Consider the following 25578-nt stretch of genomic DNA (forward strand, 5'->3'; position numbering starts at 1 on the left):
AGCAAAAGAAAAAGAAGTCTTCATTAGTCTGCTCTCCAAAAAAGGGGAAAGATGGTTATAGAGGCTAGCTCAGGAATTAGTTGTCCATCATCTGCTAGAATGTAACTCATGAACTGCTGTCCTCTTCTAATTCCTGTATTTTGTCACACTTATTGCCTTCTTTGCCCTCTTGATATGTACGAAGCTGCTCCATGAAGCCAGCATTTGGACATATGGAAGGCCTTGCACTTTTCACCAAAGAAAAAGCACTGGTAAATGAGATTTCTTCAGACTTCATCAGGAAGCCTATTACAATTGCAGCTGCCCTGGAAACCCCTGCGTTACAATGAATAAGAACCACTCCGTCCTGCAATAAAATCAAACAAACTTCATTATTCATTTAAGGAAGGTTTACTAAATTGATTATCTATTCTTATACTATTTAATTATAAAATTAAAGTATTCATTCTATCAATTTATTCAATTACCAAAATACAATTCATGTAAGGAAAGAATGAAAAAAGAACTATCAATCAACCAAGTCCTCTTTCCACTGCCCAGGGTTGAAATGCTTTGATGATGTACTGTATTTCCCCATGTATAAGACGCACTTTTTTCTGGAAAATTTGGGGACTAAAAACTGGGTGCATCTCATACAGTGGTTGTAGATTTTTTTTACTTGCATTTCCCACTTTTCTGCACTTGTTTTTGTGCTCATTGTTGAAAACTGATTCGTCAACAGACACAGATGAGGACAGGCTAATGTATGGGAGTTTTTACAGTGATGAGGAGTTGTATGAATATTATGATGAATAACACTTGAGTTCAATAACTTTATGTGATACATTTTTTTCCAAATTTCGGGAGCCCAAATTAAGGTGTGTCTTATACATGGGAGCGCCTTATACATGGGGAAATACGATAGTTAGAATTCTGAAACAGTCCCCTTTGTTAAACTGAAGTAAACTAGAGAAGTACACATGGCCTAATGACTTAACCACGTGTCTATAAATAAGAGAAAATTTACAGGAAATATATGTGGAAACATTCTAGGTACACATACTGCTCCCATAAGCCTAGTGTCATTAGTTTGGAAATCTATGTGTAAAATGATCAGCAAGGAAAAAATTTTCTACCCTTGGATATATTCTGGAGGAAAATAACTTAAAAAAATAGTTTAACTTATGAGGTAGTAAAATGACACAAATAGCTCATGACAACATAAAGTGGAAAAGGTAATTAGACACCAGCATGAGGTCAATAAATGGATTACGTTTCAGGTAACTTGAAAATGATACTTTACAAGTGAAAAGGACACAGTGTAAGACCAATGCTGATGGGCGTAATATTGCATTAATAATGAATGTGATAGATCTGATGGAGCACCATTGATACAGGTTGGCTTATTTCAGGCTTTTAAAAAGTTAATGATCTAAATGAAATGTAGTGAATGGTGAGCACACACTATAGAACTAGGCATTTTAGTTACTTCATTTCCTGATTCTTCTTTCTGTACAATACAAAAAAAAGGTGGAGACGGGAAGAAAATAATTAGATCTAATAATTCTCTACCCAAATTATTAGCAAGACTACATTTATAACTCATTGTATGATTTTACTTTTGCAAGATAGTTTCTCAGATTCATAAATCTACTACAAATTCCTTTCCTTGATTGGTTTTAACAAATTTGCAACTGCACCTCATTTCAAGAAAGCCAAATGATCCACAAAAAATTAATATTTTTAAAATCTTCATATCAAAAAGACTATTTCAATTGATTTTTATATCTATATTTGAGCCATTTCTAAATATGAACTTTCTGTGCAAGGAAAACAAAACACATATTCACTATACATATACAAAACTTTTCACTAGGTACAATAGTTCATTTTTATGTTACTGAAGACTTTTTAAAATCATAGGACAATAACTGATGAAAAGCATTAATGAACTTTTAAAACCCAAAACAAATTAGATATTTCAAAGAAACTTAGTTATAAAGCTTAAGGAAAGATAGCCTTCAGGTTGTTTAATATTTCTGACTATACATTAGTCATCTTTATTTATGATCCATACCTATGCCTTTGACAATGAAACTAGCTTTACTTTTAGTCATATACACTGTACATCTAGTTTTAGCTAAGGTTTAATAATGTTAGTATTTCCTTCTCTTGAATTCTTTATGCAACAGCTACCTCTCTTTTGGTTCACATAGCTGTTGAATTTACGTATTTACCTTTTATTATTCCTTAAGTATCATATAGTTTTTAAAGGTATTTCCAGAAAAATAATTGGCTTTATAGCCCCTTTACAAAATTCAAAATAGTGACTCATAATTTATAAAGCATTTTTTTCTTTTGCACTCGCTGTTATCCTCTTCCTGGAAACCTCTGTTCCTCTTCTTGGTCCAGCTAACCCTGGCATCTGCTCTAAGAAGTCTGTTTTTCTCCAAGTGAGATGAGGGCAGGGAACTTCTTAGCCATCACTGTATATCTAGAACTTAGTGTTATATTTTGGTACATAGTAGATATTCCATAAATGTTTACAAAGTAAATAAATTAATTTTGTTCTGAATTTCTGAGAAGAAAGCAATCTCTTAAAAATTCAATCACCATTTTGCTATAGGTAGTATACTGCTCACAGAAATTAGGGGATATTTTCAAAATGATTATGAAGCTATAAAATATCCCCTAACTTTTATGAACAGTGTAAAATATTTCCATTTTATCATGCTTTCTTTGTTCCTGTGTTGTTATTGTTGTTGTTTTTGCATTTTTCTAAAGTGAGAAGCAGGGAGGCAGAGAGACAGACTTCTGCATGTGCCTGACCGGAATCCACCTGGCATGCACACTAGGGGGCAATCCTCTGCCCATCTGGGCTATTGCTCCATTGCAACAGGGGCCAATCTAGTGCCTGAGGCAGAGGCCATGGCGCCATCTTCAGCACCAAGGCCAACTTTGCTCCAATGGAGCCTTGGCTGAGGGAAGGGAAGAGAGAAGGGAAGAGAGAGATAGAGAGGAAGGAGTGGGGGAAGGGTGGAGAAGCAGATAGGCACTTCTCCTGTGTGCCCTGGCCGAGAATCGAACCCAGGACTTCCACGTGCAGGACTGATGCTCTACCACTGAGCCAACTGGCCAGGGCCTCAGTATTGTTATTAATAGCTTGTCAACTAAATTGGAAACTCCTTGAAGACAGCAATACTTATCCCTCATATCTTCTCAGAATAAGTAATATTTTTTGACAGATTAACTGAGCCAAGTTCAGGTCTTTTGTAAATGAGTCTTTTGATCTACAGAAAAACATATCAAAATGCTAACAGTGCTTATGTTTAAATTTTGGGAGTAGAGTGATCTTAATTTTTAGTTATCTGTATTTTCCAATGTTTCTATAATGATATGGATTATTTATATCATAAATATTTATAATAAAGGTAATATGGAATATCAAATACATATTTTCACACTAAAAAACAAAACCTTTCACAGAAAAGGACGAGAGGGCAAGGAAATTTTCCAAAGAGAATTCTTGAGGCTATAGGAATTATCTTACTAGATACTTCACTTTCATGTGTATTTCTGTCCTTTTAGGCACAAACCTGACAATAACACATGAGGCGGAGATAAAAGAAGGACAGAGAAACCAACAGGGTTTTATAAGTACAGAGAGAAATGAGGAGAGACCTGGGAAAATGGAAGATACTCCTTGTCGGGCCTTAAAAGATCGTTTGAAGCATACAATTCACTAGGTAATCAGGTATCAAATAATACTTGTATATACAATGACAAAGTCATAAAGAGGTCTCATATAGAAAAAAATGACAATTCAAGAATTCTACTGCTAAAAACAAATATTAAAACATTGCTTATTATTAATATAAGCAACGAAGACTTTTCAGGGTAAGGAATTATTGGCCGAGGTAAGGATCCCAGTATAAAATATAAGCCTTGAGAAATAAGAACATATTGTAGAATTCTTTTTTTTTGGGGGGGGGGTTTAAAGATTTTATTTTATTTTATTTATTCATTAGAGAGAGAGAGAGAGAGAGAGAGAGAGAGAGAGAGAAGGGGGGAGGAGCAGGAAGCATCAACTCCCCATATGTGCCTTGACCAGGCAAGCCCAGGGTTTTGAACCGGCAACCTCAGCGTTTCCAGGTTGATGCTTTATCCACTACGCCACCACAGGTCAGGCATATTGTAGAATTCTAATAGAACTTGTAGCAGAAATGTTTTATGCACCTCCTCAGATTCTCTTGGGGCCATCATCTCATGGACCCCAAACTTGCTCCACCTCAGTTGTTACCTCTGTGGCCGTCTGCTCCTTTTAGGCCGATTGAGTTTTGCTTGCCTAAAAAGGCCTGACCCTTTCCCAGTGTCACTCTCTGCATAGACAGCCACACCCTGAGTTCTGGATTCTCTTACTGCTTCTGCACTTGGATGGAAAGTCACACCACAGGGCATTAGGTTTGGCTTTAAGGTGGCTGCTGAAGGAGTCAAGTGTTGTACCCTGGAACTGTGGGCTTAGTTATTTCCCCAGGGGTAAAGGTAAACTTGACTTTACGAATGGGAAACCGGAGCCAACAGAGTCAGGCAGATAAAATCTGTTTCTTCCCTCCCTCCCCAGTTCTGAATTGAGGTTTCTTTGTACTCCCTGCCCAGAGGTGTTCTGGGTGGCAGAATCGGTGTACCGGCCAAGCACCCCACTCAGTCACTGTCAGTGCATTGTGAACTTGTACTCAGCAGGGTAAACACATCATCTGCTGCTGCTTCTCACCTGTCCCTGAATCACTTCCCTTCCTTCTCACTCTCACTGCCTAGGGATTGCACCTCTCAAATGAAGCATCAGCTCTTAATCCTGGTCTCAGGTTCTGTTTTTCAGCAAACCCAAGCAAAGGACCATTTTAATTAACTATCACTCTTTCCACTTTTGACTTGCTATAATATATATATATATATATCTTCTAATATGAATATGAATGATGTCTACACTTTACTATCTTAAAGCATATTCTGCATCTCCTTAGAGAAACAGTTAATACAGAGACATTATCATTTTTATTTTTAACACTAATTACTGTCACCCTGGAATATTCACAGGAGCCTTGTATGGGTGGCTCAGTGAATAAAGCATCATCCTGGTGCACTGAGGTCATGAGTTCAATCCCTCGCCAGGGTATGTATAAATACTAAAAGCAATCAATGAGTACACAACTGGATGATACAGCTAGGTGGAAAATGAGTTAATGCCTCTGTGTGTGTGTGTGTGTGTGTGTGTGTGTATCTGTCTGTCTGTCTCAAGTCAATGGGAAAAAATGTTTTTAAATTATTTTCACAGGAAGAGAGACTGGCCAATATTAGGCTTTGAATTAGAAAACCTCTTCCTTTTCTTTCATCCAAATATCTGCTATTAAATAAAGTTGAAAAGTAAGGTTGAATAGTTTTCTATTTTCAGGATAATCTAGAGCAGGCACCTAGAACAGTGCTAGGCACATACAGCACTCAATAGATATAACTAAATGAAAAGAAAGGAGAAAAAGGAAGAAAGAGAGGGAGAAAAAGCAGAAGGGAGATCATTAGAATTCAATTAAACTGGATTCTAATGTTAACTGTCATTGTTAGGTGTTCCTGGTGAGTTAACTTTTCTCTGTAAGTGCTTCTACATTCCTATCTATTCATCTGACATAAATTTTATAAGAATTATATGCTGATTAAAAATGACACCATTTTGCCTGACCAGGCGGTGGTGCAGTGGATAGAGCGTCGGACTGGGATGCAGAGGACCCAGGTTTGAGACCCTGAGGTCGCCAGATTGAGCGCGGGCTCATCTGGTTTGAGCAAAGCTCACCAGCTTGGACCCAAGGTCACTGGCTCGAGCAAGGGGTTACTCGGTTTGCTATAGCCCCACGGTCAAGGCACATATGAGAAAGCAATCAATGAACAACTAAGGTGTCGCAACGAAAAACTAATGATTGATGCTTCTCTTTTTTCTCCATTCCTGTCTGTCTATCCCTCTCTCTGACTCTCTCTCTCTCTGAAAAAAAAAAAATAAGACCATTTCAAGGTACAATTATGGTGATAGACAAACTAGAAGCCCAGCCTGTCAGCGTGTTGACTTGGATCTAGTACCAAGATCTAGATATTATACTGTCAGTTGGTCTTTTTTAGTTAGGGGGGTAGTGAGAGTAGAGGAGATAGTGAGGCAGACTCCTGCATGCTTCCCAAATGGGATCCTCCCAGCAAACCCATCTGGGGCCAATGATCAACTACTGTGCTATTTTTAGTGCCTGAGGCCAATGTGCTCCAACAGAGCTATCCTTTGCACCCAGGGCCACGCTAGAACCAATTGAGCCACTGGCTGTGGGGTGGGAAAATGGAGAGAAGGGGGAGAAGATTGGGGAGAGAAGCATATGGTCACTTCTCTTGTGTGCTCTGACTGGGAATCGAACCCAGATGTCCATACACCTAGCCAACGCCCAATCCACTGAGCCACCAGCCAAGGCTGGTCTTTTAAAGTCACAGAACCAATGGACAGCTCATCATCATTTTTATACAATCTTGGTAAAGCAATAATCACTAAGTCCTTAAAGCACCCTAAAATTCTATTGTTAAAAAACACAGATTCACAAGCCCTACCTTGGCTACAAAAATAAATGCATATTAATCTTCATAAATACATTAATTGAATTAGAGCAACCTCTGTCCTACAGTCCACTTCATAAATTGGTCAGTGGGCAGGTAGTTAGAAACTATCAAAGAAAATCTAAATACAGGCATAGGAAGAGGAGAAATTAATTTTAAAAATAAATAACTCATTGAGAAAATGGCAACTGGAGAACTAAATAGTTGTAGGAATTAATAAAATATCATTGGAGGGGAAATTTCATAATGGTTCTCTACATATTCATTACAAAAGAATAAAGAGTGGATAATGAAACTATATTTTAAAACTTCTGCTTTTGAACAACTATGGGTCAAAATAAAACTTACCTTCATTTTTGCTTGTTCAATAAATTCAAAACATTCTGGAAAATAAGACAGGATATTGGTTTCAGGCAGATCCAGTATAGAAATGCTCTTATATGTAAAGTCACTGAGGAAAGCATTTTCAACTCCATATGCAACATTGAGAATATGAGTCACCTTAAGGAGAAAAGAAAAAGGATTTTTAAAAATTCTCATGAATTAGGTTAATTAAAAAGAGGCTCGCCTGACCAGGCGGTGGCACAGTAGATGGAGCGTCAGACTGGGATGCAGAGGACCCGGGTTTGAGACCCCGAGGTCGCTAGCTTGAGCGCGGCTCATCTGGTTTGAACAAAATCCCACCAGCTTGAACCCAAGGTCACTGGCTCCAGCAAGGGGTTACTCGGTCTGCTGAAGGCCCACAGTCAAGGCACATATGAGAAAGCAATCAATGAATAACTAAGGTGTTACAACGTGCAGTGAAAAACTGATGATTGATGCTTCTCATCTCTCCCTGTTCCTGTCTGTCTGTCCCTGTCTATCCCTCTCTGACTCACTCTCTGTCTCTGTAAAAAAAAGAATAAATAAATAAAAAGATCACATATTTTTTTAAAAAAAAGAGGCTGGGATATTGAGATCTGTAACAAGAATAAACAATTTAAGCATGACATACTTAGACAATACTTCCTCAAGAAAGCTTTATGTGACTGCCTCATCTATACATTGCTATGTATTTTATATTTCCATGGCACCTTCTACTTGTCCTATTATCTATAGCCTTACCACTTAGAGATTGATTGTTTCCTTAACTATGTTAGAAACTCCATGAGAATAGGGACCATGTTCAGCTAACTCACTATTATAAGCCTTGTGAATGAGCAGTGTGACCTTGGCACAGAAAGTGCTTAAAATATCAATATTTGTTGAATAAATCAACAAATGTCCATATGAAAGACTTAAGTAAGGGAAGTGTATCAGCAGCACAAACTTCCCTTTCAATAATTATTTCCTCTTTGTACAGGGGTCCCCAAACTTTTTACACAGGGGGCCAGTTCACTGTCCCTCAGACCGTTGGAGGGCCAGACTATAAAAAAAACAACTATGAACAAATCCCTATACACACTGCACATATCTTATTTTAAAGTAAAAAAACAAAACGGGAACAAATACAGTATTTAAAATAAAGAACAAGTAAATTTAAATCAACAAACTAACCAGTATTTCAATGGGAACTATGCTCCTCTCACTGACCACCAATGAAAGAGGTGCCCCTTCCGGAAGTGCAGCAGGGGCCGGATAAATGGCCTCAGGGGGCCACATGTGGCCCGCGGGCCGTAGTTTGGGGACCCCTGTCTTAGTAAGTCCATGATTCTCTTTCTCCATATGGCTGCATATTTGAATAACCTGGTGAGCTTTTAAAAAATATCAATGCCACTGGGCCTCAAACCCAGAGGTCCTGATGAATTAATGTGGGTAAATGATGGGGTGGCCATGACAATGGTACACATAAGCAACCTCCACTCCACGTATGCAGTTGAGCCCCTTTCCCAGGGCCCACCAAGCATACAGAAGGAGCCATGGAAAGCCCATTAAGAGAATCCAAAGGCTAAATAGACGAGACAAATGAGTCACTGTTGCATGCATGCTTCTCACTGCATCTATTTTTTCTTAGCAGGATCTTAGTTTTTGGGGGTTTGTTTGTTCTTACATCTTAGGTTTTTGCCTGATCTTGGTATTTTCATGTATTTTACATATATTGTCTAGTACCTCTCTCGCCACTACTATCCTCACCAGTATGGCCCTGGTCATGCCCCACACCTCCCTCCAGCACAGCTGACTAGATTTGGTGGACACCTGACTTAAGCTAGGCTGATCAGAATATCTTCAGAAACTTAAAATATAGATGTAAAATAGAGCTTGAATGATTCACAGGTTTGAGAAATTTAAGACAGCCATTTTTTCTTAAGTGCTAAGAGAAGCAGAAAAATTCCTGCTCCCAAAGGAGAAGAGAGTGGATGTCATCCCCAGAGTGGGGCCATGGTGCCAGTGGAAAGCAGGGCTATCTAGAATGGTCTTCTATTCTCTGGCGTGGCCAGGCTCTGTCCTGGGGTTCCAGAGAGCTCCCTAAATCATCAAATGCATTCTCTTTCCTTGCTTAGGTTTCTGTGGTTCACAGCCAAAAGAATATTAAGACAATTAAGGAGCAAGGCCTCATAAAGAGAGAACCATAGACTAGACCATTTACTAACCTAAACAGCCTTGTGGAAAAAAGACAGCAGAGAGGACCTCAACTGTCTACTCCAGAGAGACTCTCAAATAGAGTGGAGATGGGAGAAGCTAGAAAGAAGGAAGGACCTTTTTAGAAGATAAAGTCTGAAATGTCCTTCCCAGTGAAGTCCTCTCAATGTCAAGTCACTCTCTCACTCCCAGTGTCCTACTGGCCAGGGTTATACGACTCTGTCCTTAATTACCTAATACCTTCCAATGTTTTACAATACTGATATGTTTGCTTTGTGGTTACAACTATATCCTATATTCCCAAAAGACCAGGAATGAGGTCTGACCACTCCTAGAATATATGTATAAAATATATATGTAACATTTGTTACATATGTATTATTACCTATACATCCTCCCTATACATCACAGGATTTTGGAGAAGACCAAATGGGAATCTTAGAAAATTCTGTTGAAAGGTAAAAGTGCATTAAAGATATTGTGGATTATTAAACTAACCAAAGCCTGGGTAGTTTAGCTCTTTGGAAATGCAACTTATATGTACAAGACTGAATAATCTTGATTGAAAAGAACAACAGTGAGGCCTGACCAGGTGGTGGCGCAGTGGATAGAGCATCGGACTGGGATGTGGACGACCCAGGTTCGAGACCCCAAGGTTACCAGCTTGAGCGCGGGCTCATCTGGTTTGAGCAAAGCTCACCAGCTTGGACCCAAGGTCGCTGGCTCAAGCAAGGGGTTCTGGGTCTGCTGTAGCCCCACAGTCAAGGCACATATGAGAAAGCAATCAATGAACAACTAAGGTGTCTCAACGAAAAGCTGATGATTGATGCTTCTTATCTCTCTCCATTCCTGTCTGTCTGTCCCTATCTATCCCTCTCTCTGACTCTCAGTCTCTGTAAAAAAAATAGAAATAAATAAATTAAATTAAAAAAAAAAACCAGAAAAGAACGATAGTGAGTCACAGGTGGTGGTGGTGATAGGGACCCATCCTGAAGCCCTTCTAGTAATCAAGCATATGTCTAAAATGTAATTACAGAGGTACTAACAATAGTTGCCTTTGGGATGCCCTTTATAGTAAGGATAATAAGAATAGCCCCTTTATTGAGTACTATGCACTAGGCATACAGTTTAATCTCACTTAATCCTCATACTTAGGTATTATTATTTCCAACTTTAATAAAATGTTATTTTTAAAATTGGTTCAAAAATAAATATATTTTTAAAAATCATTAAGAATTCTTGCTCTTACCCTGTCCCTATCCACTCCATTATCTCCCACGCTGATGCCAACCACCTTTGTTGGTTTCTTGTACATTATTTTAGAATATCTTTATGGAAATATTTTATTTACTCCCTTTCTTTTTTTTTTTAACAGAGACAGAGAGTCAGAGAGAGAGACAGACAGGGACAGACAGGAATGGAGAGATGACGCTCTATCCACTGGTCAGGCTATTTACTCCCTTTCTTACACAAAGGCAACACCTTGGGGCTTCCCCCCCATTTAAATATGTCCTGGAGATATTTTCATATCAGCCTTTAGAGACCCTTTCTTTGCATTTCTTTTACAGCTACATAGTATTCTATGATGTGGGTGTACTACTGTTGTTTTGTTTTTGGTTTTTTTTTTTGCACTTTTCTGAAGCTGGAAACAGGGAGAGACAGTCAGACAGACTCCCGCATGCGCCCGACCGGGATCCACCCGGCATGCCCACCATGGGGCGATGCTCTGCCCACCAGGGGGCGATGCTCTGCCCATCCTGGGCGTCGCCATGTTGCGACCAGAGCCACTCTAGCGCCTGAGGCAGAGGCCACAGAGCCATCCCCAGCGCCCGGGCCATCTTTGCTCCAATGGAGCCTTGGCTGCGGGAGGGGAAGAGAGAGACAGAGAGGAAAGCGCGGCGGAGGGGTGGAGAAGCAAATGGGCGCTTCTCCTGTGTGCCCTGGCCGGGAATCGAACCCAGGTCCTCCGCACGCTAGGCCGACGCTCTACTGCTGAGCCAACCGGCCAGGGCTAGTGTGTACTACTGTTCATGTGACCAATTCCCTATTGATGGACGCACAGTTTGTTTTCAATAATATTTTGCTATTATAAACAATTCTACAATAAATACCTTGTAACATTTTATGTCACACTCAGTTTTCTATCCTCCATAGGGCTTTATCCAGCACACACCAGGCACTCAAGGAGTACCTTATTAATAAAAATTAACTACTATTACCATATCTAAACATTAAAATAAAATCCTTATTGAAATTTCTGAAGTGATCCTCTCCTCGTTACAGCACTTTACTTAAATGCTAAGAAACCCCTTTGAAGAATCCTTACATTTTTTTCAGCTGCTCACTTTACCTCTGCTTCTTCCAGGAACTGAATGGGTCACGTGCACAGAGACAGAAGGATGTGTGTGTATGTGTGAGTGTGTGAGTGTGTGTGTGTGTGTGTGTGTGTGTATATTTTTCTGAAGTGAGAAGCAGGAAGGCAGAGAGACAGACTCCCACATGCCCCCGACCGGGATCCACCCAGCATGTCCACTAGGGGGCAATGCTCTGCCCATCTCGGGCTGTTGCTCCACTGCAACCAGAGCCATTCAAGTGCCTGAGGTGGAGGCCATGGAGCCATCCTCAGCACCCAGGCCAACTTTGCTCCATTGGAGCCTTGGCTGCAGGAGGGGAAGACAGAGAGAAAGGAGAGGGGGAAGGGTGGAGAAGAAGATGGGTGCTTCTCCAGTGTGCCTTGGCCAGGAATCGAACCCAGGATTTTCACACACCGGGCCAACGCCGTACCGCTGAGCCCAGAAGGATCTTTAAACAGCTACTTCGTTAACATCATCAGGATGAAATGTAATTTGAACTAGTATATCATAAGAAGGGATAAATAATAACAATACTCCAATGGACAAATTTATCAGTTTTTTCCTATTTTTCATTTTTAACCTGAGAAATGTCTTTTTGTCAGGCAGGAATTATTATAACAAGGTGAGTCTAGTTTAAATACAAGTAAGTTTACAGCTAAACATATCAAATTAGTGAATTGGTTAGTAGTTATTTCCTTGGAGAAATTAAATTGCAAGTGTTTATCACAAAATTTTTAGCTTCAATCCAATTTTTTTCTCAGAGCTTTGGGCAACAAAGATAAGTAGGACAAGGTCTCTATCTTCAAGAAGTTTGATGAATAATACAGGAGGGAAAAATACGTTTATGAGGATAATAATACAAAGCAGAGGTATGAAGAGCTACAGGAAAACAGTGTTATGAGACTAGAGGAGAGGAGGGATTACTGAATTTGTTCCCCGTTAGCCTTCACATTTGCTATTTTCTAGGCCTGACGTCCTCTTGCTCTAAGCATGGCCACCTCTTAATCTAAGCATGGCCACCTGTCATAAGCTCTCAGCTGCAATGCAATGCCCTCAGAGATGCCTACCTGACACATGTTGCTGCTCCCCACTCCTCGCATTGCCTCATTTGAATTCTTCCAGAGAATATATTCTCATCTCAAAGTATCATATTTTAAGAGCAAGGATCTTACTCCCTGTTCATTTCTATATCTCCTGAACCTAGAAAGAAACTAGCACTCATTTACCTCACATGTGAAAGGCAGGGTTTCATTCTTTTGGCTACTCCTTGCCTCTTCCAAATCACTTCTGTTCCACCCTTCCATAAAAATTCTTGCTCTTTGAGGTTCATACAAATTGTATTTTTTGGGCACCTCTCAGTTGGCTGAATCCTATCTCAAGTCCTGCCATTATACTGGGTGATGTTAATTTCCACTTGGGTCTCACAGTTTCCTGCCTTATCTCCAATGACTTTCCTCATTATTTCACTTCAGTCATACTCCTTCAAGACCAACAGCCAAAAGCTCCAGATCTGATATAATAAATTCAAACATCCAGCTCTTTCATTCACTTACTTCCACTATGCCGCACAAAAAACAACTCCTTTCCTTTCCATTTCTTTGTATCCATCAGCCCTCTCTTGCCTTTATTTCCTTTTCTATTTAGTTTATAGTCTGTGGTCCCCCTCCCATGCACTTGGTAAAAGGTCCCCTGTCTGGTAAAAGTTGACTATATACACAGACTGCTAACCATTGCTGGAGAAAAGCCACACAATATTGCTGATCAAGTTTATGAGAGCTGAACTTCCTTGACCTTCAGCAACGCTTAGCAACTGGATTTCCCGAGTAGGTTGTCTCCCTCATTCTTCACATCAGCTCTGTCAAACCTTTCCCACGCCCCTAATAAATTTCAACCTTATTATCTCTTCCTTACTCCAGGATATCAACTCTCTTACTACTTTACAGTAAAATGAGAAGTCATGCCTTGGCCGGTAGGCTCAGTGGTAGAGCGTCAGCCCAACGTGTGGAAGTCCCGGGTTTGATTCCTGGTCAGGGCACACAGGAGAAGTGACCATCTGCTTCTCCACACACACCCTCACCTTTCTTTCTTTTTCTCTCTCTCTTCCCCTCCCATGTCCATGGTTTAATTGGTTTGAGTGCATGGGTCCTGGATGCTGAGTATGGCTCCCTGGAGCCTCTGCCTCAGGTGCTGAAAATAGCTCAGTTGCAAGTACGGCCACAGAAGGGAGTTGCCAGGTGGATCCTGCTTGGGGCACATGCAGGAGTCTGCCTCTCTATCTTCTTTCCTCTCATTTGAAAAAAGAATTAAAGAAAAAAAGAGAGAGAGAAGCCATCACATAGGAACCCTTACATTTACCATCAAATTTAATAACCTTGCCTCAGTGGTGGGATTCAAATAATTTAATAACCAGTTCTCTGCCCTAATGACCATTTTAAGTATAAAAAAAATTATATATGAAAAGGTAGTTTATTATTCATGCATTTAATACTTAAGAACAATAAAGAGGTACACAAAAAATAGATTATAAGAGTTTTAAAATATTAATGAAAAGTATTAAATAATACCTAACAAAAAACAATAAAACTGTTAAGATATTTCCATATTGCTTCTTGATTGGTGTCCTTACTTGCAATGTTTTTCACCTATGGATGGAGTGAACAGTACTACAGGTGCTTAGAATACACTGTTGCACAGGTGAACTTTAAAAAAGAGTAAGGAGCCCTGGCCGGTTGGCTCAGCGGTAGAGCGTCAGCCTGGCGTGCGGGGAACCCGGGTTCGATTCCTGGCCAGGGCACATAGGAGAAGCGCCCATTTGCTTCTCCACCCCCCACCCCCTCCTTCCTCTCTGTCTCTCTCTTCCCCTCCCGCAGCCAAGGCTCCATTGGAGCAAAGATGGCCCGGGCCCGCTGGGGATGGCTCCTTGGCCTCTGCCCCAGGCGCTAGAGTGGCTCTGGTCGCGGCAAAGCGACGCCCTGGAGGGGCAGAGCATCGCCCCCTGGTGGGCAGAGCGTTGCCCCTGGTGGGCGTGCCGGGTGGATCCCGGTCGGGCGCATGCGGGAGTCTGTCTGCCTGTCTCTCCCGTTTCCAGCTTCAGAAAAATACAAAAAAAAAAAAAAAAAAAAGGAGTAAGGAATGTCAATTTGCGATTTCCACATTGGGCAGCTGCCCAGACGCCCACTTTAGAGAGAACCCTGATTACAAGTGCCATTTTAACAACCGGTTTGCCGAACTCAACAAGAAATCAGGTATCAGTTCTGCCGAACCGGTGCAAACCAGCTGAATCCCACCACTGCCTTGCCTACCCCTGCACCCACCTTTTTCTTCTGCTTTCTTACTGCAATGGATGATGCGCTCTCACATTCTTTATAAGGCTCTGTCTGGCACTTGTGTTAGGGGTCAAACTGCCTACTTCTTTCTTGGTACAGCTCACTAGCCACAATTCTTGCTCTATTTTTAATTCTTTTCTCTACCAACAGTTTTAAAGCATGCTCAAAACTCTCCCATCTCCCTCCTTTGGCTGTCCCCATTCTCCTTTCCTTCTTTTTCTCCTGCCATCATTTCTTCCATTTCTCAATCATCTGAAATGTACCTTCAGTGTCCAATTCAAGTGAAACTGTCTCCACCAAAATCATTAACAACTTCTTTGTTGCAAAATTCAAAGGATGTAATTTAGTGCTAACCCTACATAAACTTCTGACAGCATCTGACTGCTGACTCTCCTCCCTAAAACACTACCATCTTTGGCTCCTATGACATCACACTTTTTAAACTTTCTTACGACCTGTTAACTCTACCTTTCTGGCTACAAATTCTTTTTCCTTTGACCATTCCTTATGGTTTGGTATTACCCAGAGTTCTGTCATAGGCCTTCTACTGCATTCACTTTATACCTTTCCCCAGGTGATTTTAGCTATTCCAATGATTCCAATCACTGCTTATATGCTGAAGGTTCCTAAATCAATATTTTTACCTTTCACCTAAACTTCAGACCCCATATATTAACACCGTCTACTGAATAACTTAACCTATTATCCATAGCATCTTCAATTAAAAATGTTCAAAACTAAGCTCATTGTTTTTCCTCCAAAACCTCCTCCTCTCTCATGGAATGGCAACCACCCTATTCAGCTACCCAAAGAAAGCTGGATTTCAGCTTTGATTCCTCCTCTCTCAACCTTGCCCTTCGCCCACTCTCACCTGTTAGTAATTAAACATTAAATTTTGAGGATTCCACCCAGTGGTGGGATTCAGCCAGTTCGCACCAGTTCATCAAAACCGATACCTAATTTATTGAGTTCAGCGAACCAGTTGTTAAAATAGCACTTGTAATCAGTGTCTCTCCAGGGTGGGCGCCCGGGCAACCGCCCAATGTGGAAATCACAAATTTACATCCTAAAGAATGGGATCCTACTCCTACAGTGAAAAGATGGTTAAGGATAAACACACACAGCCAATGATGTTTGGATAAAAGCGAAGAAAATTGCAAGTTAGGATGCCAATCAAGAAGCAATATGGAAATAACTTAAATAAAAGTATTATTTTTGCCAAGTATTATTTAATATTTTTTCATTAATATTTTAAAACTCTTATAATCGAGTTTTGTATACCTCTTTTACTGTTCTTATTTAAGTACTAAATGCATGAAATAAAAAACTACCTTTTGGTATATCTTTTTTTATACTTAAAAATGGTCATTAGGGCAGAGAATCAGTTATTAAATTATTTGAATTCCACAGATTTCACCCTCTGTAAAAAAAAAAAAAAAAAAACAAAAAAAAACACACCTCAAATCCATCAACTTCTATCCTGACTGATTTCTAATCTAAACCACCATCATCCTTTCAGGTTAACCTTTTAGATTACAGTACAGCAATAGCCTTACAACTAGTCTCCAATCTCTCTAGCACAAAGAACCTTCTGACCTATTTTCCACATGGCCTCTAATGAACAGTCTTTCTAAAATGAAAATTTGATCCCTGGGTAAAGCCTTTCAGTGGCTTTCCACTGTCTTTTGGACCAAGTCCAAACAATCTACTCTGGTTTTCATGGGCTTTTGCGATCTGGCTCGTGCTTACCTCTGACCTTGTCTCTTGGTCCCTTCTTTCTCACGTTCTCTATTTCAGGGTTACTGCACTTCTTTTCTATTCCTGAAAGCACCAAACCTTTTTTTGCCTATGGGTCCTCACACAAACCATTTCTTCAATTTGCTCCCTCTTCACTTCCTTCCAGAGCAGAACTTCAATATCACTCTCACCAGAAAGAATTCCCTCCTTCCTAGACCCAACCAGACCTGACCCAACCCAAAACAAATATAAGTTAAAGGCATCATCTTCTATGCACCTCAGTGGCAACCCGCAGTTCCCCGCCAAAGCACACAGTGCACTGTACCATAGCTACTTAATTCGTCTTTCGCCTTTTCTTGCCCCTCAAATCATAAGCATCATGTTTACAGGAACCTCTTGCATTCCTCAAACCAAAGCAATTCCAGGACCCTGAAACAGTGCTTTAAAAAATAGTAGATGGCTATATAAACATTTTTTAAAAATGTTTATTTATTGATTTTAGAGAGAGAGGAAGAGAGAGACAGAAACATCAATCTGTTCCTGTATGTGCCCGGACCAGGGATCGAACCGGCAACCTCTGTGCTTTGGCACGATGTTCCAACCAACTGAGCTATCTGGCCAGGGCTATAAAAACATTTCTGAGTAAATATTGGAGTGAGTAATAAATCCCATCAGTGGCATGGGGGAGGGTAGGAGGAAATGGTCCTGGGAAAGAAGTGGTAGATGAGTTGGGACACAGGGCCTTAGACAAGGAGAGGGAACCCTATTCCACACAGAGGAACTACAGAAGCAGAGGCAAGAAGACGTGTCTCCAAAGTCAGTTAATGAGGATACATGATGAAGACTAGGATAACATAAAACTGGAAAGATGGATTACAAACGCACATATTTGAATTAGGTGCAACAATTTTTGCAACTTTATTAAAAGGTTAGCCAAAAATGTCACCAATTAAACTCTGACATGAACCGGTACAGTTTTTTCTAAATAAATGTAACATTTAAATATTTTTTATACATGGTGCCAGACCTGAAACTCTTTCTTTTACCTTGTGCTTTTTCAGTGTATCCAGATCATGAGCAGCATCTTGTGACCCTATAAAAAATAAATCATATCACCTTGAATATAAAAATAATCATTCTGACTTTTTATCCAATTTTCTCAACAATTCTGTTACTCATTTATTTAAAAGAAATAAAACTTGGAAGAACCTCATTCTAATGATAATATGGCAGTAATTATAAAAATATTCACCTTGTATGCACTCTTGAACTGTTATATCCCACTTCTAGGAATTTGTACTAAAAGTCTGGATGTTACAACAATCAACTATCAGGATGTTCATCATGGTATTGTTTGTAATACCACAAAAATAAAACAACCCAACAATAGGTTTTTAATCTTATTGGGAGAAAAAAGGCCCATAATAAGGGTTATGTTAAAAATAAAAGATGGTCCAATTGTGTAGTGAGATATATACAAATTTTAGAAGTGATAAGTGTAGAAGAATGTTTAGGGCATGGAAATATGTTCCCAATATATAGATGATAAAAGCAGGTTACAAAATACCTTCATATATTTTTGTAATAGCAAAAAATGTGTATGCTTAAAATGGACAGGAAGTATATAGAACAAAATGTTATCAGTGGAATTATGGGTGATTTTTTTCTTCTTTATACTCATTTGTATTTTTTTACAATAAATGACTATTTGTTTTGAAACTTAAAAACAAATATTTCAAAAAGACTTAGTACCTGCTGGTTTGGGAATACCTAATACATTAAAGCAAACATTGTTAGTCTATAGCAGTGTTTTTCAACTGCTGGTTCATGGACCTGTCCGCCAGAAGTTTTGTGCTCGTCCATGAAAGAGCTAACCACCCTGATGTTGTATGAAGATTACAGACCTAATGAAATTAGTCTAATTTGCTTATTATGCTCTGGGCAATTTCTGCCTTGGCGATCCTTGAAACAATTCTCCTATCTTCACCAGTTCCCAAGTGTAAAATGGTTGAAACTCTGTGTCTATAGAATCCAATCCACATTCTGTGCACCACTAGGGCTGTACCCTTTTACAGTTTCTTTTATAGTTTCTTCCTGTCAGAGTTGGTTTTCCACATTTCTCCCACTTAGAAACTGACTCGTTAAGCCTGCCCTGTGGTGGCACAGTGCACAGAGCCTCGACCTGGAACACTGAGGTTGCCAGTTTGAATCCCTCGGTTTGCCCGGTCAAGGCACATACAACAAACAAGCAATGAACAACTAAAGTGAAGGAACTATGAGTTGATACTTCCTGTCCCCCAACCCCATAAAATCAATAAAAATCTTTAAAAAAAAAAAAAAGGAAAGAAAGAAAATTGCTCTAGTTGATAAGCAAGTTTTTACAACTGAATAATTAAAGTGAATTAAACAATTGAAAAAATAAGATATTTATTACTCAAGCATTTTACTTTTCAGAATTAGGTTCTACTTCCATACACAATGTTTCTCTTACCTCACCAGTTTGGACTATTTAGGAAATATGCCAGCTTCTATGACATGATTTTAGGTAGCTGAAAGGCCAGTAAGTGTGACAGTTTGTCAATATTCTCTTGGTAATACAAAACTCACAGGCTCCTCACTGAACTTACATTCAATTTTATTCTGCTTAAAAGTTAGCCTATCAAAATATTAACATCTGTTAAAGCTGAATGGTGAATACAAAATTGTCTATTATACAATAGTCTAGAATTTTCTATGCATTTAAAATACTCCATAATTTTTTAAAATTTCCCAGTTTTCTACCAGAAGTCCTTATCTTCTCTGGGGGAAGGTGGGCGCAAGGGAATGGGATCAAAAAATTAACTGAAATGGTGATTTAACATGCATTCATCTTTTAAATAATAATTCCATCCTTAAAAAAATGCATGAGTGAAATCCTTTCCTTTTTTTTACCCTAAACTGTCATTGTTATATTTACCAAAGCTGGGCACTTTGATCATTTCCATTAAACACACACACACGCCAAAAGGAACAGGAGTATTATATTTCAGAGGTGGCTGCCATATTTTGAAAGTAAATTCTAGATTATGAGTTTATAGATATAAATGTAGCATTCCCTTTTTTAAAACTCTTTTTTCTTCTTAGGTGAGAGGCGGGAAGATAGTGAGGCAGACTCCAGCAAGTGCCCAACCGGAATCCACTCAGCAATCCCCATCTTGGGCTGACAATGCTCAAGAACCGAGCCATTTTTAGTGCCTGAGGCTGATGTGCTTTAACAAAACTATCCTCAGCACCCGGGGCCACCCTCGAACCAATCGAACCAATGGAGCCACTGGCTGCAGGAAGTGAAGAGGGAGAGAAAGGGGAGAGGGAGGGAGGGAGGGAGGAAGAAGCAGATGGTCCTTCTCCTGTGTGCCCTGACCGGGAATCCAACCCAGGACGTCCATACACTGGGCCAACACTCTATACACTGAGCCATTGGCCAGGGCCCAAATTAGCATTCTTGAGACCAAAAATTGCAACTTGTATGCTTTGTCTTTTCAAACAATAAGAAAATAACATGAATGTTAATAGTACCGCAGAACAATTTTAGTCAACACAAGAGGACTTCAGGTAATCGGCTTGTGTTTCATCTTATGTATTAGTATTCAATTCAAGATTATTCTAAATTCTAGATATACACATCAGTTTTTTTCCAATTTTAAGTTGCTGCTTTGTGTTGCAGTCTTATATTAAACTTTTATTGTTAAAAACATTTATTAAAAGAAATAAACACTAAATCATATATTATGACATCTTATTAAAACCTTTGTTTTGAAAAAGTAGTATCCTATCCTTTCATAAACTATCTTAATCAAGATTTAAAAACCAATACCAATTTTAAGAATTTGATGATTTTAATGGTGGCTACATGAATCTATACTTGTATTAGTATTCATAGAACTGAATACCAAGTCAATTTAACTAGATGACAATTTTTTTAAATAAAAAAGTTAATGAGTAGAAATAGCACTAAACAAAGAGTTCTAATAATGATAATTTATAATTATATTGTACATTGACACAAATTACTGATAGTCATTATTTGGTCAAGTATTATTATGAAACTATTACAGATGAGATAACTGATTCAGGAACAATATGAGGATAAACAAAAATAGGTTTACAGTTGTAATACAAATAATAAACAATATAAGAATACAAATAAATAATAAATAATAATACAAGAATAAGCTATTTCACATACTCACAACTGTAAACTTACTTTTGCCCACCCCTGTATATATTACATGCTATTATTTGAACTGAAACTTCCAACAAGTTCAATATTTTGCAGTCATAATATATGTATCATAAAAACAGGCTACACAAAATCTCCAGAATCCTATTTCTATTTTTAAGAGATCTTTTTTTATTTTTATTTATTTATTTTTTTTTTACAGAGACAGAGAGTCAGAGAGAGGGATAGACAGGGACAGAAAGACAGGAATGGAGAGATGAGAAGCAGTCAATTATCATTTTCTCATTACGCATTGTGACACCTTAGTTGTTCATTGATTGCTCTCTCATATGTGCCTCGACCGCGAGCCTTCAGCAGACCGAGTAATCCCTTGCTGGAGCCAGCGACCTTGGGTCCAAGCTGGTGAGCTTTTTGCTCAAACCAGATGAGCCCGCGCTCAAGCTGGGGACCTCGAGGTCTCGAACCTGGGTCCTCGGCATCCCAGTCCAACTCTCTATCCATTGCGCCACCGCCTGGTCAGGCTAAGAGATCTTTTTTTAAAATAAAAATATCAAATATTGTATAAACTCTGATGTAGCACATCTTAATTTACAAAGCACTTTTCACCATCCCAAACAAACCAAAAAGACATTATTACATTACATTACATTACATTACATTACATTACATTACATTACATTACATATAAGAAAAACAAATGATACTTCAAGAAAAATTGGGGGTTTTTTGAGAAAAATATTAGGAGTGAACGTTCAAAAATGGGTAGAAATAGAAGTATAAATAATAAAGTAACAATTTTTGTGAAAGAATTTTACAAAATAAAGAGCTATACAAATTTGATATGTTACCTGTCCTCTAGAATATTGGGCTTCCTAGATCTTAGGCATCCTCTATAATTTTATAAAGGATCCAGAGCTTTTCACCTAGAATTTAATAGATGAACTCAAAATGTCATCCACTGGGACTTTCTGACAGCATGGATATAACAAATAATAAGGGAACCTTTAAACTACGCAAGACAAATGGAATTTTCTACCTTTATAAATTAAGTTGGATTGAAGAAAAGTCCTAGTGATATTTGTTGTAAAATATAATTTGTGACACCTAAAACAAAAAATGCTCACCGAGATCTTTTACCAACCTGTTAGATAGCTCAAGGGCCTGTGTAAGATTTTTGAAAGGCAGAAGCTTGTTTAAATTTATGATTACTGAAAAAGACTATATTTTTAAAAGACAAAATATATTTTAAAATTATATTTTAAAAGGACAGGTTATATTTTGTAGAAATATAAATTATTTATTATATTTAGTTCTCCATTTTCTTTATCCCTTATCAAAAACCAAAGTTAACTGGCAGGTCATGCTGGGTTGGAGTTGTGTTGCTTTGCAGAGGTAAGGAAGCTCTTGGAAGCAACCCAGAAACAATCTCCATCTCCAGAAAGAAACCTAGTCTGGTCAGAAACAGCCCCTGCATCATTCATGTGGAAGAACTTTAGTATATGTGCTGCCGAAGCAAGCTCATGGGGAAGAACTTTAGATGTCACCATCCAAGGGTCCCTCAGGAATTAGGCATTTGCAGCTAGGCAAAAAAAAAAAAAAAAAAAAAAAAAAGCCCATCTAGCTCTCAAAAGAAAGGAGGTTGTGCCTGATAAAATATTCCATTTCCTGGTCCAGAGAGGGGACCAAATAAGGACTAGTTTCACAATCCCCTCCCAGAACTCTCCTTGGATCCTGGGAAAGGTTCCAATGCCAATCTGAGAATATTACCTTGATCAGCTCACTTTTGATAGTCTAGATTTAAAAAAAGTAAAGTTTAAAATTCTACAATAATTTTAAACTGTTATTACTACTATGAAAGCCAAACAACTGAAAAATATCCTGGATATATTTCCTTTTCTAGAAACAGTGTGCAAGTCCTGGATGAACCTTCCAAACTAGCTGGATAACTCACTTAATTTTTCAATGGACTGCAGAAATTCTTTGGATATATTTATTTGGTGAGTTTAAAGATAGCTGATGTAACAATTCATATAATACACAATACAAGAACAACTCCTGTATACTGCAGTTGATTTGTTTCCAAAAAACTTACATACACACACACCCTTTTACAACAATCTCTGAACAACCCTATGAGACAAGCTGATACTGTTACTTCAGCTTTACAGATGGCTTTTAGGAGGACCCCACAGGATAAATGACTTGCACTAACTCATCTAGTAAGTTAGAGGCACAAGAGGGCTGAAAACTTGGACTCCCAGAGGCAGTCTATATATCCACAGAGAGCAGGAGGCAACCCGAGTTGAGCCTGATGTCCAGTGTTATTTACCAGGTGTGTTAACTTTGTGCAAGTTACTTAACCAATCTTAAATCCAGTTGCCAACTGTTACTTGGCAGAATTTTTAGGAGTGAGATGCTGTGTGTACTTCACATAGTACCTTGCTATTTCTGACTCCCAGTCCAGTGTTTTTACTCAAGAATGGTTTGGCTGCATCAATATGGACAAATTATTAATCTTTCCAAGTCTTAATTTATTAATAAATTTAAAAATAATTCAAACCAACCTGAAAACATTGTTGACTTTCTTTAAAAGAATACTGTACCATATTTTTGCCAAGCTAACAAGTTTTTACTTTTATAGTTGTTCTTTATTATTTATGAACTAATCTTTGGATAGAAAATCAGTATTTTCCATAACACAAAAAGTCTTAAGACCTTCAGACTCATAGGTATAAAATAAAAGTCCACCTTTTCCTTAACACTCTATAAACAGCCACCATGGACAGATGTGGTCCAAGGAAGCATGACTTCCATGTGGGTTTAACAGCAGAGAAAGCAAACAAGCATTTGACTATTTCAAGTACTAACTTTTCTATAACTTTAAGCTGAAACTTGAAGTTTTGTGTAATAAAAGCATTCCTTTCTAAGTTCAAGAAGCTATATCCTTTTATAATAAAAGAAAACACTACATTAATGTGATATCTTACAGAGAAGTCAGAAAACCAGGAAGAAAGCTTTTCTAAAATTCAAACACCAGGTGTTCTGTGCTATTAGAATCTACACTTCCTATGGATATATTGTGGGGGCAGATACATCTCTAGCTAGCTGAGAAGTCCCATGTCCAAAAAAAGGAAACATTTTAACTTTTCAACAGGGTAGCCGATAGCACAAAAGGTTACATATTAAGGGAAATAATGATTAAGTAATATGATCGAAGGACTCAATGACAAATCGATATACTCACCCAGGAGCAACCATGGCTTTATAACGCCAACTTGCAGGTCCAAGCTAAGATCCTGCACATAACCACAACCACCCCCACCGCTCGGCTCTACTTCTTCCACAACATGAATTCTGGCATCTTTCCATGTTTCTATAATTTTCTTTCCAGTTAGCGTTGTCACCCTGGTGCATTGCTTCCTGAGATTATTCCGGGAGAATGCTTTAATTTCCTGGTTAAGGGAGTGCATTACATGAGCAGTGACTAGGAACAGACTCAAGCAAATCCAGCCAGCACAGAAACGGGCTGAACCGCTTGTCCCTTAACGCTCAGGTAACAAATGCAACCTCAGCCATGGACGGCCCTCCAGCTGACGGACAATAGCAGCAACACCCGGGAGACGGAGACTTCCGGCTGCCTTTCCCCACCGCCTCGAAGTAAGACCGAGTGTGACTGGCCAATGCGAAACGGGCGCCGATTGGATGCCCTGTCTTCTGTCGGTCAAAGGAAAACCTGTTCTTCCTGTAGCTGCAAGAAATATACTGGAGCGTTTTCTAACTGAAGCTGTTTAAATCTAACATTATTATTCATGGAGAATGGTAAAATATAAGGCTTAATTGGAGAGAGAGATGGTATTTCTGAGTTCTTTAAAAGGAGTGATTTTCGCCCTGGCGTGGTAGGTCGGTTGGTTGGAACACTGTCCCTAAGCACAAAGGTTGCCGGCTGGACACCCGTTTGAGGGCACGTACAGGAACCGGTCGATGTTCCTCTCTCTCTCTCTCTCTCTCTCCCTTTCTCTTTCACTAAAATAAATAAAAATTTTAATAGTAAATAAAAGCAGTGATTTTCTGTCTGTGTTGGACCTTTGTCACTTGTGATAGTAAAGGATAAGGGTTGACCTGCGTACTGCGTCTGCTGGATTAAGAGCGCCCAGTCACAGTGTAAACCTTCCTACTGTCCGAATCTTTCCTGCCCGCCTGGTTTTAGGCTACTCCTGGGGCCAGGGGTTGGATGGGTGAGAGGATACACTACAGCAGGCACTTAAAGTTATTTTTCTTTCTGCCCTTCACATTTTCTGCTGTTACCGCCTAGAGGAAAGTTTACGAGATAAAAACTTTTGTATATTTGTGAAATACTTCAAATAAAATATGCAAAGATAGTTTCTTTTAAAAATTTAAGTTGTTTCTGTATGCAGACTGACAAGAGCTTAAAATAGGTATTTTTTACTTCCCTCCTACATTTTCACCGTCAGTAAAACTGCTGAAGAAGACTTTTTTTTTTTTTTGCAGTAAACATATTCATAGACTGTAAAAACCATTGCAGCAAGTCCTTACACAGTGTTGGAAAATCATGTATGCATACATCCAAATTTACAAAATACCAATTATAGAATGATGGTTCTGATTACAGACAGGTTTTTTTTTTCTGCAAAAGAAATCACATGACTCCTTTGGAATTTTTCTTTTCTCCCTTAAAATAAAATTCTATTTTGAATGAACTTAGACATAATGTATAAATATATGTGTAAAGTGAAGAAGTTGCACTTAA

General features: G+C 38.9%; 1 protein-coding gene and 1 long non-coding RNA gene across 2 annotated transcripts; one reads left to right on the plus strand and one right to left on the minus strand.

The window, feature by feature from the left end:
* On the minus strand, positions 1-24428 carry DUSP19 (dual specificity phosphatase 19). Its single transcript, XM_066279304.1, has 4 exons — positions 24055-24428; positions 17638-17684; positions 6964-7116; positions 1-346 (listed from the first exon to the last, which is right to left on the minus strand). The coding sequence occupies exons 1-4, from the start codon at positions 24278-24280 to the stop codon at positions 107-109; spliced, it is 666 nt and encodes a 221-aa protein (XP_066135401.1). The 5' UTR covers positions 24281-24428; the 3' UTR covers positions 1-106.
* Positions 3575-19929, plus strand: LOC136337689 (uncharacterized). Its single transcript, XR_010731872.1, has 3 exons — positions 3575-3725; positions 17094-17245; positions 19715-19929. It is a non-coding gene; the product is annotated as an uncharacterized lncRNA (long non-coding RNA).
* Positions 24429-25578: the final 1150 nt, after the last annotated feature.

Source organism: Saccopteryx bilineata, chromosome 5, assembly GCF_036850765.1.
Source record: "Saccopteryx bilineata isolate mSacBil1 chromosome 5, mSacBil1_pri_phased_curated, whole genome shotgun sequence".
Classification (NCBI taxonomy): Eukaryota; Metazoa; Chordata; class Mammalia; order Chiroptera; family Emballonuridae; genus Saccopteryx; species Saccopteryx bilineata.

Coding starts and splice junctions, on each gene's coding strand:
- DUSP19 (XM_066279304.1), bottom strand. CDS start 24,280: ATGCACTCCCTTAACCAGGAAATTAAAGCATTCTCCCGGAATAATCTC. Junction 17,685..24,054: donor AAAGCCATGGTTGCTCCTGG/GTGAGTATATCG, acceptor TATTTTTTATAG/GGTCACAAGATGCTGCTCAT. Junction 7,117..17,637: donor ATACACTGAAAAAGCACAAG/GTAAAAGAAAGA, acceptor TTTCTCCTTAAG/GTGACTCATATTCTCAATGT.